This window comes from Salvelinus fontinalis, chromosome 17 (assembly GCF_029448725.1).
Source record: "Salvelinus fontinalis isolate EN_2023a chromosome 17, ASM2944872v1, whole genome shotgun sequence".
Taxonomy (NCBI): Eukaryota; Metazoa; Chordata; class Actinopteri; order Salmoniformes; family Salmonidae; genus Salvelinus; species Salvelinus fontinalis.
In genome coordinates, this window is record NC_074681.1 from 22,132,413 (window position 1) to 22,146,357 (window position 13,945).

The 13,945-nt window shown below is 42.8% G+C and overlaps 1 protein-coding gene across 2 annotated transcripts; it reads right to left on the reverse strand.

Moving 5' to 3' along the window:
* Positions 1 to 2,982: 2,982 nt before the first annotated feature.
* On the reverse strand, positions 2,983 to 12,771 carry LOC129813977 (interferon regulatory factor 4-like). Of its 2 annotated transcripts, XM_055866668.1 has the most exons (9): positions 12,659 to 12,771; positions 11,984 to 12,183; positions 11,192 to 11,378; positions 10,274 to 10,359; positions 8,327 to 8,498; positions 7,772 to 7,864; positions 4,876 to 5,265; positions 4,268 to 4,380; positions 2,983 to 3,519 (listed from the first exon to the last, which is right to left on the reverse strand). In XM_055866668.1, exons 1-9 carry the CDS (start codon positions 12,666 to 12,668, stop codon positions 3,280 to 3,282), a joined length of 1,491 nt encoding a protein of 496 aa, XP_055722643.1. In that variant the 5' UTR covers positions 12,669 to 12,771; the 3' UTR covers positions 2,983 to 3,279. The 2 variants fall into 2 exon arrangements, with proteins under 2 accessions (XP_055722643.1, XP_055722642.1); XM_055866667.1 differs by lacking the exon at positions 12,659 to 12,771 and having other exon boundaries at positions 11,984 to 12,199.
* Positions 12,772 to 13,945: the final 1,174 nt, after the last annotated feature.

Genomic DNA, 13,945 nt, shown 5'->3' on the forward strand with positions numbered 1-13,945 from the left:
TGTATAGGGTGCCGTCTTTCGGATGGGACGTTAAACGGGTGTCCTGACTCTCTGAGGTCATTAAAGATCCCATGGCACTTATCGTAAGAGTAGGGGTGTTAACCCCGGTGTCCTGGCTAAATTCCCAATCTGGCCCTCAAACCATCATGGTCACCTAATAATCCCCAGTTTACAATTGGCTCATTCATCCCCCTCCTCTCCCCTGTAACTATTCCCCAGGTCGTTGCTGCAAATGAGAACGTGTTCTCAGTCAACTTACCTGGTAAAATAAAGGTAAAATAAATCAAATAAATAAAAAATATTTGAACTACAATTCATATTCTACCAGACAGATGGAGTTGACAGTTTATGGTTGTGACCATGGTGATTCCAATATTGTTGGTTTAAAATCTCTCAAAAGTAAGGAGCTTTACAGACCATGAGAGGTCTTGTTGCACTACATGTAATGATGAAATGAATAAGGAGTCCAAATGTATCAAATCTCCAGACACATCTTTTAGGAATCACAGTTCTGAGAGAATTATTCTTTAAGAGTCAGAAAGGGCTATTGCAAGACACTACATAAGAGCATTTTTTCAGTTAATATCCATTATTGACAGTTTTTGGAATTTTAAACACTATTTTGGAGAGTTTAATATTGGGATCCTTTGCTCCGGACAAGGGCATTTCCAGGCACAGAGCTGACATGGAAATGTATAATGTTCAAAGTATTTTGGGGGGCAAAGCTCGTGGGCCCCATGTGGTGTGTGCTACGCCAGTGTCCTCCATCACATCCAGCTGCCAAGGGGAAACAATTTGTTATAACAGCTTCCTCCCCTCCACCACTAGACAACTGATAACAACAATTTCTCTCGAAATGGAGTTGTATATTACTGGTACATGTACAGTGCATTCGGAAAGTATACAGACCCCTTGACTTTTTCCACATTTTGTTACGTTATAGCCGTATTATAAAATTAATTTAATCGTTTTTTCCCCTCATCAATCTACACACAATACCCCATAATGACAAGCAATACGTTTTTTGCAAATGTATTAAAAATTCGAAACTGAAAAATCACAGTTACATAAGTATTCCGACTCTTTAATCAGTACTTTGTTGAAGCACATTTGGCAGTGATTACAGCCTTAAGTCTTCTTGGGTGTCACACTACAAGCTTGGCACACCTGTATTTGGGGAGTTCCTCCAATTCTTCTCTGCAGATTATCTCAAGCTCTGTCAGGTTGGATGGGGAGCGTCGTTGCACAGCTATTTTCAGGTCTCCCCAGAGATAGGGTTCAATTCCGGGCTCTGGCTGGGCCACTCAAGGACATTCAGAGACTTGTCTCGAAGCCACTCATGCATTGTCTTGGCTGTGTGCTTAGGGTCGTTGTCCTGTTGTAAGGTGAACCTTCGTCCCAGTCTGAGGTCCTGAGCGCTATGGAGCAGGTTTTCATCAAGGATCTCTCTGTGCTTTGCTCCATTCATCTTTTCCTTGATCCTGACTAGTCTCCCAGCCCCTGCCGCTGAAAAACATCCCCACAGCATGATGCTGCCACCACCATGCTTCACAGCAGGGATGGTGCCAGGTTTCCTCCAGACGTGACGCTTGGCATTCATGCCAAAGAGTTCAATCTTGGTTTCATCAGACCAGAGAATATTGTTTGTCATGGTCTGAGAGTCCTTTAGGTGCCTTTGGGCAAACTACAAGTGGGCTGTCATGTGCCTTTTCCTGAGGACTGGATTCCTTCTGGCCACTCTACCATAAAGGCCTGATTGGTGGAGTGCTGCAGAGATGGTTGTCCTTCTGGAAGGTTCTCCCATCTCCACAGAGTAACTCTGGAGCTCTGTCAAAGTGACCATCGGGTTCTTGGTCTCCTCCCCGACCAAGGCCCTTTCCTCCGATTGCTCAGTTTGGCCGGGAGGCCAGCTCTAGGAAGAGTCTTGGTGGTTCCAAACCTCTTCCATTTAAGAATGATGGAGGCCACTGTGTTCTTGGGGACCTTCGATGCTGCAGAAATGTTTTTGTACCCTTCCCCAGATCTGTGCCTTGACACAATCCTCTCTGAGCTCTAAGGACAATTCCTTCGACCTCATGGCTTGGTTTTTACTCTGACATGCACTATCAACTGTGGGACTGTAGACGGGTGTGTGCCAATTTCGAGATGTCATAGCAAAGGGTCTGTTTTGTATTGTGTGTAGATTCATAAGAAATAAATAATAATTTAAAACATTTTAGAATAAGGCTGTAACGTTACAAAATGTGGAAAAGTTAAAGGGGTCTGACTACTTTCCAAATGCACTGTATGCCAGGGCTGCCCTTTTTTCAATCAGTTTTGAGATGGTGAAGTAGTAGACAATAGAAATATATGAATGGAAAACTTTGTGACTTGTGTTGTCACAAAAAGTCAGATTATGGAGCCTGATAATCAAGAAAATATAAGAGTACAATAATAGTTATTCAGTTAGATTGCATCAAAGTTACCTATTGTTGTTCATAAATAATCAAAATATGTCAAGGGATTTGTATTCAGTGCCTGGCCTTAAGTGGAGTGAACCCCTTTCATAGATTGTGTGATAAATGTGTGAAAATATACTACACAGAAATTCTCTCTGTGTGAGACACTTCAATATGTCAATGATCCATTTTGTATTCTTCATTCATATACATTTGGCTTCTTCTTCCTTGTCGAGTCTTAATTTCTCTTGAGGGCTACTCTTCTTCCTGTGCACCTGTGACTTGTGCTTCCTGCTTCAGACAGTCCCTCTCTGCTTCACCCTAAACCCTCTACCCCAAACCACATCCTATACACTGTCACCATGTCACATGCATACAAATACACATGCATCCCCCTCTCGCTGAAAGAAAATGAGAGAGGGGAGAGCGAGAGAGGCTAAGCAGTGGGGTTCTCCCCCCCACACCACTATCACAGGTCAGGAGCTTTCCCATCAGCACCCACAGATGTCACAGGAATACGAGTAACACACACCACCTCATGTGATAGGTATTCACTTTTTCATATAATTTAATAGAACAACAAAAAAATGGTTGATTACAAAAATAATTGTAAGCCTGTACAAACTAGGGTAGATTCTTTCAGCGCCCCCATTTTTAACATTGATCATTGGCTCAAACTGCTGACACTGACGATGGAGGCACAGTCCAGTTTTACGTTGAAATTACAGTAAGGTATTTTAGTCCAAGACCTGAGTATACTGTACACTATTCAGGAGAAGCGATGTAAAGCTCATTGGTCAATCTACATTCATGTCCATGGCTCCTGGGGCCTGTTTGTGTGTTACTCCTGTATGTGTTGCAGGGTCCTCTGGTAGTCTCCTGGAGCTAAAGGGGAGCTCTGTTGCAGGGTCCTCTGGTAGTCTCCTTGAGCTAGAGGGGAGCTCTGTTGAAGGGTCCTCTGGTAGACTCCTGGAGCCGGAAGGGAGATCTCTGTATGTCCCTGTAGCTCATAGTTCCTCAGGCAGTGACTGCTGCTCTGCTGGCTGAAGTATAACATGCCCCTGGCAAACATGGGCTCCACCTGCAACACATGCAGGGGTCACACCATGAATGATGAATGAAAATGAATAAAGGTTGCTCCCATTTACCTAATCTCTCTTGGGCAGATTCTGTGTGTAAACCGAGAGAATCTGTCAGGGCTGTAATCGAATGGCGAGATAACTAGTAGCAGTAGTTTCTGTGTTTGGGTTTTCGTCTCTATTTGAAAAAATCACAATTGGGCGAAGGCGGCGCTTCAATATCTACATTGGGGGGGGTTATTTCAAGCTTGTGTGCGCAGTAGTTAATTAGTGGAGGCGGGAGACTTTCCTTTACGAGGGTGGAGACATTGCTTCCTCCCTGGTACAACGGAACTCTCAATTGTTAACACGTATTGACCCAGAAGTAAATAAGGAAGCTGACCAAATTTCGCAAGAATTATTTCTGGGTAACCAAGAATAGCAAATACCAAATCTCTCCCTTCCCCTCCCCCTTGGGCCTAACTTTCCGTTTTTGAAAATGTGTAAGGTATAAGCAATACGCATTGCCCTTCTTATACCTATCCAGATCCTACAGATTTGCAAACAGCGATGGGTTAGGGCCAAGAGAGTGGGGGAAGAACCGATTTGGACGTGTTGATAGAGTCCTTTGTTTATCATCATGAGTAACAAGGCTAGGCAGGCTATATTTTGTTTTCTTTTTATTTCAGCCTTTATCATGTTGGACTGTTATTTTAATGCACTGTTGATTCCAACCATAATAAGATAGCGAGAGTCTGTAATGTACTGTACCTGTGCTGTGATCATCTTGGCCTGGCGTTGGGGGTCCGGGTACTCGTCTCCGAAACACAGCACCACCTGGTGCCTGGGCATGGGACGGCCATGATGGGCATACCCCTGCAGCTCTGGAAGGAGGGATGGAGGGAGTGTACAATGATTTTATCACCTTATTTCACCCACAATTCACCAATTCGCCCCCTAACAGCTGAAAACATCTACTTTGCTCATGAAGGAAGGACGTTCAGCTTGAGAGAGATGGGTATTGTGATTCAGTATCACTGCATGCAAAATGCTACAAACAAAAGGTTCACAGAATGAGAAAGAGGAGTCAGAGAAAGTTTTTTTCCAGTCATTTGCAAGGAAGTCATTGGTGTGAAAAATTAGTGGTTCACATGTAAACTGCAGCTAGAGACTGAGTGGTGGACCACAGGAGGTGGGCGGGGGGCTGTTTCATGGACACTCCACTGACAGGCCGCCGCTGAGAACGTGACAGGTCGCATACCCACTGATACCACAGCATGGAGAGGGACTTCACTTTCTACAGTAGGTATCCTCACCACCATCATCAACGTTCAGTACCATCATCATAATCAGCTCACAATCAAAATACTGTTTCTCACCAGTGAGGAACTGCTGGGTGTCAAACAGCTTGCAGGTCTGTTCTTTCTCCAATTTATTGGGTTTGTCCGTGTAGGGTGCCAGCTGGCCTTCCCAGTACACTCGGCTCTGGCACAGCCGCTTGGCATAGAGCCCATCTATCGTCATCCACAGGAGCACGCCCCTCTCCAGGACGTTGGGTAGCTTCTCTGCCCCTCTCCTCTGAGACTGGGGGTAAGGGGAGGGGAACTGCACCGTCTCTGCACCACTGTACAGCCTGTCCTCGGGGCAGGGGGAGGACGGAGAGGAAGATGAGGAGGAAGAAGAGGTGATCCGGCAGCCTTCAGGACTAGAGGTGGTTACCTTCTTGACCAGAGACTCACGGTAGAACAGGGATATGTGCAGTCGGAAGTCTGGAGGAAAGAGGGGGGAAAATGTTAGAGAATGAACCAGTAAGTAAAAGTATTCCAAATGAAAGAAGATTGACAGCTGTCTGAAAACAAATGCATTCTTTCCATGTGTGGAGTCGTAATCCGTTTCTGATATGAAGATGTGCCTGGGGAGTTGAAATCACTTTCAACGGCCAAAAGTCTGTTTCTTCTTTTAGTAAATATACCGCATCTTGCAAACAGTGTATATAGAAAGAAAGTGAATGACGGAAGTTAGCAAACTGCTGAACTTTACGACTTTCTTAATCAGCCGAGCTAAACATTAAATACTGTTCCATTTACAGACAATGCAAAAGGAGCCAGTTCTGTATTTTCAACACTGATAAACAGTCAAATTATTTTATATAATACTGCGTATGTTGCTGTAACTGTAGTGGTCCCTGCAGTCACCCATCTAAAATATCAACAACATACAATTGAAGTCAGAAGTTTACATACACTTAGGTTGGAGTCATTAAAACTCGTTTTTCAACCACTCCACAAATTTCTTGTGAACAAACTATCGTTTTGGCAAGTCGGTTAGGACATCTACTTTGTGCATGACACAAGTCATTTTTCCAACAATTGTTTACAGACAGATTATTTCACTTATAATTCACTATATCACAATTCCAGTGGGTCAGAAGATTACATACATTAAGTTGACTCTACCTTTAAACAGCTTGGGAAATTCCAGAAAATTTCTTCATCGCTTTAGAGGCTTCTGATAGGCTAATTGACATAATTTGAGTCAATTGGAGGTGCACCTGTGGATGTATTTATAGGCCTACCTTCAAACTCAGTGGGAAAATCAAAAGTAATCAGCCAAGACCTCAGAAAACAATTGTAAACCTCCACAAGTATGGTTCATCCTTGGGAGGAACTTCCAAATGCCTGAAGGTGCCACGTTCATCTGCACAAACAATAGTACGCAAGTATAAACACCATGGGACCACGCAGCCGTCATACCGCTCAGGAAGGAAACGCTTTCTGCAAATCAATCCCAGAACAACAGCAAAGGACCTTGTGGAGGTGCTGGAGGAAACAGGTACAAAAGTATCTATATCCACAGTAAAACGAGTCCTATATCAACATAATCTGAAAGGCCTCTCAGCAAGGAAGAAGCCACTGCTCCAAAACCACCATAAAAAAGCCAGACTACGGTTTTCAACTGCACATGGGAACAAAGATCGTACTTTTTGGAGAAATAATGACCATCATTATGTTTGGAGGGAAAAGGGGGAGGCTTGCAAGCCGAAGAACACCATCCCAACCGTGAAGCATGGGGGTGGCAGCATCATGTTGTGGGGGTACATTGCTGCAGGAGGGACTGGTGCACATCACAAAATAGATGGCATCATGAGGTAGGAAAACTATGTGGCGATATTGAAGCAACATCTCAAGACATCAGTCAGGAAGTTAAAGCTTGGTCACAAATGGGTCTGCCAAATGGACAATGACCCCAAGCATACTTCCAAAGTCGTGGCAAAATGGCCTAAAGACAACAAAGTCAAGGTACTGGAGTGGCCATCACAAAGCCCTGACCTCAATCATATAGAACATTTGTGGGCAGAACTGAAAAAGTGTGTGTGAGCAAGGAGGCCTACAAACCTAATTCAGTTACACCAGCCCTGTCAGGAGGAATGGGCCAAAATTCAACCAAGTTATTCTGGGAAGCTTGTGGAAGGCTACCCAAAACGTTTGACCCAAGTTAAACAATTTAAAGGCACTGCTACCAAATACTAATTGAGTGTATGTAAACTTCTGACCCAGTGGGAATGTGACGAAATAAATAAAAGCTGAAATAAATCATTATCTCTACTATTATTCTGACATTTCACATTCTTAAAATAAGTGGTGATCCTAACTGACCTAAAACAGGGAATTTATACTAGGATTAAATATCAGGAATTGTGAAAAACTGAGTTTAAATGTATTTGGCTAAGATGTATGTAAACTTCAGACTTCAACTGTATATGAATAGAAAATCATTAATAGGAGCACTGTTTCCAGTTCCAACACTGACAAATAACTGACCATATTAAAAGCCAGATTAGGGAAGTAATTGTCCTACAGAAACAGCTTTTAGTTTCTGGTGGTTGGTAACACGAGATAATAATTCAGTACGCTCCACTACATCGTACGAATCTTCTCTTTGTGTCTATCTGTCATTAACAGTGGTCAGTGGTGTGGAATTACAATACAATACACACATGCTGTGTGCACAATAACTGAACAAGGTGTGCGGGAATAATTCCATGATATCTTGAAGGAAATTAAAAGACTAGCTAGCAATGGTAGTAGTAGCAGCAGTAGTAGCAGTAGTAGTAGTAGCAGAAGTAGTAGCAGCAGTAGTATTAGTAGTATAGTTAGCAGTAGTAGTAGTACAAGTAGTAGCAGCAGTAGTAGGAGCAATCGTAGCAGAAGTAGGAGTAGTAGCAGTAGCAGCAGTAGTAAATTAGTAATCTAGAAGTAATAGAATAGCATGTACCAGAAAGGGTAGACATGTTGTGGTCCATTTGAAATGCTGTGGTGTGAGACTCTGAGGAAGAGTAGGAACAGAAGGAGCCAGTGAACTGATAACCTGAGGGGAGAAAATAAATAAATACTGTTATTAACCAATGAATGAGTGTTTTCAGTGTACATATCATGGAGGATGAATTACTAGACCTTGTCTAAATAATTTCATATCAGGAGGAACCTGACTAAAGACTGTTAAATGAAGCCCTCATTATTTTGGAGAACTGGTGCTTATCAAAGCCTTCACTGTCAAACTGTAGCTGTTTTTACAACTTGTGTGTGTGTGTGCGTCACTCAGATGAACATATGTCAAATCTGTCATACAGAACACTGACCTAAACTATAGCCTTTCATTATCTGAAACCAAGTTAACATGAGAACTAGTGAAGTATGGTATTCACATGGCTTCATCTCTACCTGGCTCCTCTGTACTTGTACTGAAGGACATGTACTGTGGAGTCTTATCTCTCCATGATATTTTCATTCCTATAATCAGTGTCTTCCCCATGGCGATGCAATGTCTCACCGTTATCTGTGTGTGGCCCGGTATGCCAGGGTCGACTGAGTGGCTGTGGGTAGTGGCACTGGCTGTACTGCAGCTCAGTGTGGGGTGGCTGGTGAGGCTGAGGCTGGTCCAGTGCGTGGCTGTACTCCCTCCACTCCTTCCTCTCCTGAGGAATCATGAATCCGCCAGACACCTGTGAACAGGCCATGGGGATAGGAGATGGCTGTTAGTCAGGTAGTGGTGGGTTCCTGATCCACACCCAGCAGGGAGAGAGAGCTGTGAAGATCTGTGAAGGTACAATTGAAGTCAGAAGTTTACATACACTTAGGTTGGAGTCATTAAAACTCATTTCTCAACCACTCCACAAATTTATTGTTAACAAACTATAGTTTTAGCAAGTCGGTTAGGACATCTACTTTGTGCATGATACAAGTCATTTTTCCATCAATTGTTTAAAGAAAGATTATTTCACTTATAATTCACTGTATCACAATTCCAGTGGGTCAGAAGTTTACATACACTAAGTTGACTGTGCCTTTAAACACCTTGGGAAATTCCCAAAAATGATGTCATGGCTTTAGAAGCTTCCGATGGGCTAATTGACATCATTTGAGTCAATTGGAGGTGCACCTGTGGATGTATTTCAAGGCCTATCTTCAAACTCAGTGTCTCTTTGCTTGACATCATGGGAAAATCAAAAGTAATCAGCCAAGACCTCAGAAAAAAATTGTAGACCTCCACAAGTCTGGTTCATCCTTGGGAGCATTTTCCAAACGCCTGAAGGTACCACGTTCATCTGTACAAAAAATAGTACACAAGTATAAACACCATGGGACCACGCAGCTGCCATACCGCTCAGGAAGGAGACGCGTTCTGTCTCCTAGAGATGAATGTACTTTGGTGCGAAAAGTGCAAGTCAATCCCAGAACAACAGCAAAGGACCTTGTGAAGATGCTGGAGGAAACAGGTAGAAAAGTATCTATATCCACAGTAAAACAAGTCCTATATCGACATAACCTGAAAGGCCTCTCAGCAAGGAAGAAGCCACTGCTCCAAAACCGTCATAAAAAAAGCCAGACTACGGTTTTCAACTGCACATGGAGACAAAGATCGTACTCTTTGGAGAAATGTCCTCTGGTCTGATGAAACAAAATAGAACTGTTTGGCCATAATGACCATCGTTATGTTTGGAGGAAAAAGGGGAAGGCTTGCAAGCCGAAGAACACCATCCCAACTGTGAAGCACAGAGGTGGCAGCATCATGTTGTGGGGGTGCATTGCTGCAGGAGGGACTGGTGCACTTCACAAAATAGATGGCATCATGAGGCAGGAAAATTATGTGGATATATTGAAGCAACATCTCAAGACATCAGTCAGGAAGTTAAAGCTTGGTCACAAATGGGTCTTCCAAATGGACAATGACCCCAAGCATACTTCCAAAGTTGTGGCAAAATGGCTTAAGAACAACAAAGTCAAGGTATTGGAGTGGCCATCACAAAGCCCTGACCTCAATCCCATAGAAAATTTGTGGGCAGAACTGAAAAAGTGTGCGCAAGCAAGGAGGCCTACAAACCTAATTCAGTTACACCAGCCCTGTCAGGAGGAATGGGCCAAGATTCAACCAAGTTATTGTGAGAAGCTTGTGGAAGGCTACCCAAAACGTTTGACCCAAGTTAAACAATTTAAAGGCACTGCTACCAAATACTAATTGAGTGTATGTAAACTTCTGACCCACTGGGAATGTGATGAAATAAATAAAAGCTGAAATAAATTATTTTCTCTAGTATTATTCTGACATTTCACATTCTTAAAATAAAATGGTGATCCTAACTGACCCTAAGACAGGGAATTTTTACTTGGATTAAATGTCAGGAATTGTGAAAAACTGAGTTTAAATGTATTTGGCTAAAGTGTATATAATCTTCCGACTTCAACTGTACCTGTTGCCGGGGTAAGCACATTACCTTACCTGGCTCTGTAGAGATGGGTATAGAGAGTGCATAGGGTAGCTGTTGACTGAGCTGATGTGGGACATTGTCCCTGCCATCTTGATCCCTACATTACAGAAACGGAACATCAGACATCACATCATAGAACTCTCTATGTTCTAATGCAACATTTTGTGGTGGTCTCTCCAGAAATATGTATGTCCTCAATAAGAAGTCAAATCAAATGAAATTGTATTCATCTGTCAACTGTCATCCTTACAAGTAGAGCCTTTTCAACAGAGCTCAAGGCTATTCAGCCTCTTCAAACAGTTGAATACAGAAACTATAGAGCCATGCGGTAACAACATGGGTAAAGTGTCTCAACCCCTAGGTTGCAGGTTTGGTCTCAAAGAGTCAATCCTAACTGAGACTGCCATATGAGAGTGACAAAAGGTTCTTCTGATGGTGGAGCCTTCAGCCTTTGTTATGCAAGCCTGGAGGTTAAGTGTGTATGCTGTGCATTCTGCACTGGGTAACTGAAGCCTTCTAAAAAAAGCGTCAAGCCCTTTTTGGTACACACATCGGCTTCCTCTCTGCTTCCTGCCTCATCAGATGATGGAGGCAAAATGAAACATTACCGGCTGTGTGTGTATGTCTGCTCAGCTAGGTTCAGAGTCAGACAACATGAGTTTGGGCTCACCCTCTATGTAAGCAGGTGGGTGTTCTAGGGAGGGGTAGACTACAACACTTCTCAGAAGCACAAGTTACGGTTTTGTTACGCAATGCAGGTGTAACTTGAACCCTAGTGCATTATTACCTTTAACACATGAAATCTCTGATATCAACTGCCAGTAGCCTATATCACTTCACTATGGTACAGTACAGTACAGTCAGATAAGTAGGCATTCATGTCATGGACTTGACTTTGGTAATAATACAATAAGATGAACAAAACGTGCCTCTCTTAGCTCCCTCTGGTATGATTCTGTAGACTTTGAAAGGATCGGATATGTCCAGTTGGCTATGCTCCACCAGCTCATCAAAGTCATTGCTTTTGTTCAGAGCACATCGCAGTCTAGTCTTCCATGTGGGGGGATCTGGTTTGTCCACTCCTTCCCTATGTTTCCCTTTGAACAATGCCCAGGCCTGCAATAATCAACAACATAATGATTTAACTTCCTCTCTGCATTCAATTTCAATTTACCTGGCAATAAGTAAGGCATTATGGGCCTGCATCAAAATCAACATGTCATGGGGTGGCAGGGTAGCCTAGTGGTTAGAGCGTTGGGCTCGTAACCAAAAGGTTGCAAGTTAAAATCCCCGAGCTGACAAGGTACAAATCTGTCGTTCTGCCCCTGAACAAGGAAGTTAACCCACTGTTCCTAGGCCGTCATTGAAAAATAAGAGTTTGTTCTTAACTGACTTGCCTAGTTAAATAAAGGTTAAATGTAAGTGGCTCTGGATAAGAGCGTCTGCTAAATGACTTAAATGTCATGGTCTTTGCCTTGAATAAATATCCACTGCCTTGAACAAAGATCAGCACTTGCTATACTGTAGTAAAAATCAACAGGTAGTCTATAGCAAATACTGTAAATTACAGATAAATATATATGAATATGATTGAGTTAGCTATGCTTTATGGGGTTCCTACACACTATATTCAATATTCACGAGTTGTAAATAGTAACTTAAAAGTAGAAGAAAAACAATAGGAGAAATCGGGTAAAGTGAAGGTGTGGGTCCTAACGCACCTTGAAGAGAGCAGCATCCTCGTCGCGATTGTAGTCCTGTTTGCCCGCATGTTTCCACGGGATCCTGAAAATGCTTTTCTCGCCATTCTCCCAAACCAGTCCGGGATAGATGCAGCTGTCAATCTGATCGATCAGCCACTGTCGAAGTTTCCCATTGCCACAAATCACTGACAGGCCGCTGTCCCCCTCTAAATTCATCTCTTTCGAAAAACGCATGCAATAGAAGGATGGGCATAGTGATGATGTGGGACCAATGAGTCGGTTGTGCAATGCAAAATAAAAATACATTGTCACTTGGTGTTGAGTGATGGTGGTTAATGTTATTAGGTAAATCATGTTTTTATCAAATGTAATGCATTCATATATTATCACTGATAATTTGAGAGTATAATCATTGAGACTATTACATATGTTTAATCCCCCACAAAAATCACAAACAATAAGTAGGCCTAATTTAAGAATGAAACACTTCTGGATTTGTTGGTCATCTTGATTCAAAGACAATTACATTAATATTTTGTAGGCTCATAATTGCAATCCAAAAAACAATGTTATAATCACATGCATAAAATAAATAACGTAATAGCCTGGTGTTAAGTGCATCAACATCACTGCGTCAATTTCAGGACGTTTACCCTCTCGTATGTTCACTATGAATGAGAATAAACTCCTTACCTCTAACCATGTGAGCGTCTCTGAAAAGTAATGAAATCGATCTCACGGACACTGTTCTCAAGAGAGAGCATGGGATGACCTATTCTTAAATATTGTCACATCTTTATGGCGGTGTCTTGACTGGGAGGAGCCTATTGACTTTATGCGTGCAGCACTATGCGCTACATTTCTTTGAAGCTTATCGGAGAACAACCTACATACAGTAAGTAGCCTACAGTAAGTGGATGGGGAATCCCTCTCGACTGGCAAACACAGGATGCAAACACCGCCATGGAATGGAATAATTACCTGCGCTCAATATCAAAACAGAAACTCCCTAAAATCGTAATTATGTCAATAGATTGCGTTTCCATTCTATGTTTATACTTTAAATAGTCTACTGTATTATGAATCCTAAAATATAATTGTTTGAGTTTACAGTGCACGTGGAAAGTATTCAGACCCCTTGACTTTTTCCACATTTTGTTACGTTACAGCCTTATTCTAAAATAATTAAATTAGTTGTTTCCTTCATCAATCTACAAAAAATAACCCATAAATTCAATTGATTAGACATTATTTTGAAAGGCACACACCTGTCTATGTAAGGCCCCACAGTTGACAGTGCATGCCAGAGCAAAAACCAGCCATGAGGTCGAAAGGAATTGTCTGTTGAGCTCCGAGACAGGATTGTGTCAAGGTATAGGGAAGGGTACCGAAACATTTCTGCAGCATTGAAGGTCCCCAATAACACAGTGGCCTCCATCATTCTTAAATGGAAGTAGCTTGGAAACACCAGGATTCTTCCTAGAGCTGGCCGCCCGGCCAAACTGAGCAATCGGGGGAGAAGAACTTGGTCAAGGAGGTGACCAAGAACCTGATGGTCACTCTGACAGAGGTCCAAAGTTCCTCTGTGGAGATGGGAGAACCTTCCAGAAAGACAACCATCTCTGCAGCACTCCACCAATCAGGCCTTTATGGAAGAGTGGCCAGACTGAAGCCACTCCTCAGAAAAAGGCACATGACCGCCCGCTTGGAGTTTGCCAAAAGCCACCTAAAGGACCCTCAGACCGCTAGAAACAATATTCTCTGGTCTGATTAAACCAAGATTGCACTCTTTGGCCTGAATGCCAAGCGTCACATCTGGAGGAAACCTGGCACCATCCCTACGGTCAGGCATGGTGGTGCCCACATCATGCTGTGGGGATGTTTTTCAGCGGCAGGGGCTGGGAGACTAGTCAGGCATGAGGGAAAGATGAACAGAGCAAAGAAAAGAGAGATCCTTGATGAAAACCTGCTCCAGAGCGC

What these genes read in the sequence shown, in the direction of transcription:
- LOC129813977 (XM_055866667.1), bottom strand. Translation starts at nt 12,199, where the DNA reads ATGCGTTTTTCGAAAGAGATGAATTTAGAGGGGGACAGCGGCCTGTCA. An exon ending in CACCCAGCAGTTCCTCACTG is followed by an intron (nt 4,381 to 4,875) that starts GTGAGAAACAGT and finishes CCCTCCTTCCAG; the next exon opens with AGCTGCAGGGGTATGCCCAT. An exon ending in CCAAGATGATCACAGCACAG is followed by an intron (nt 3,520 to 4,267) that starts GTACAGTACATT and finishes CATGTGTTGCAG; the next exon opens with GTGGAGCCCATGTTTGCCAG.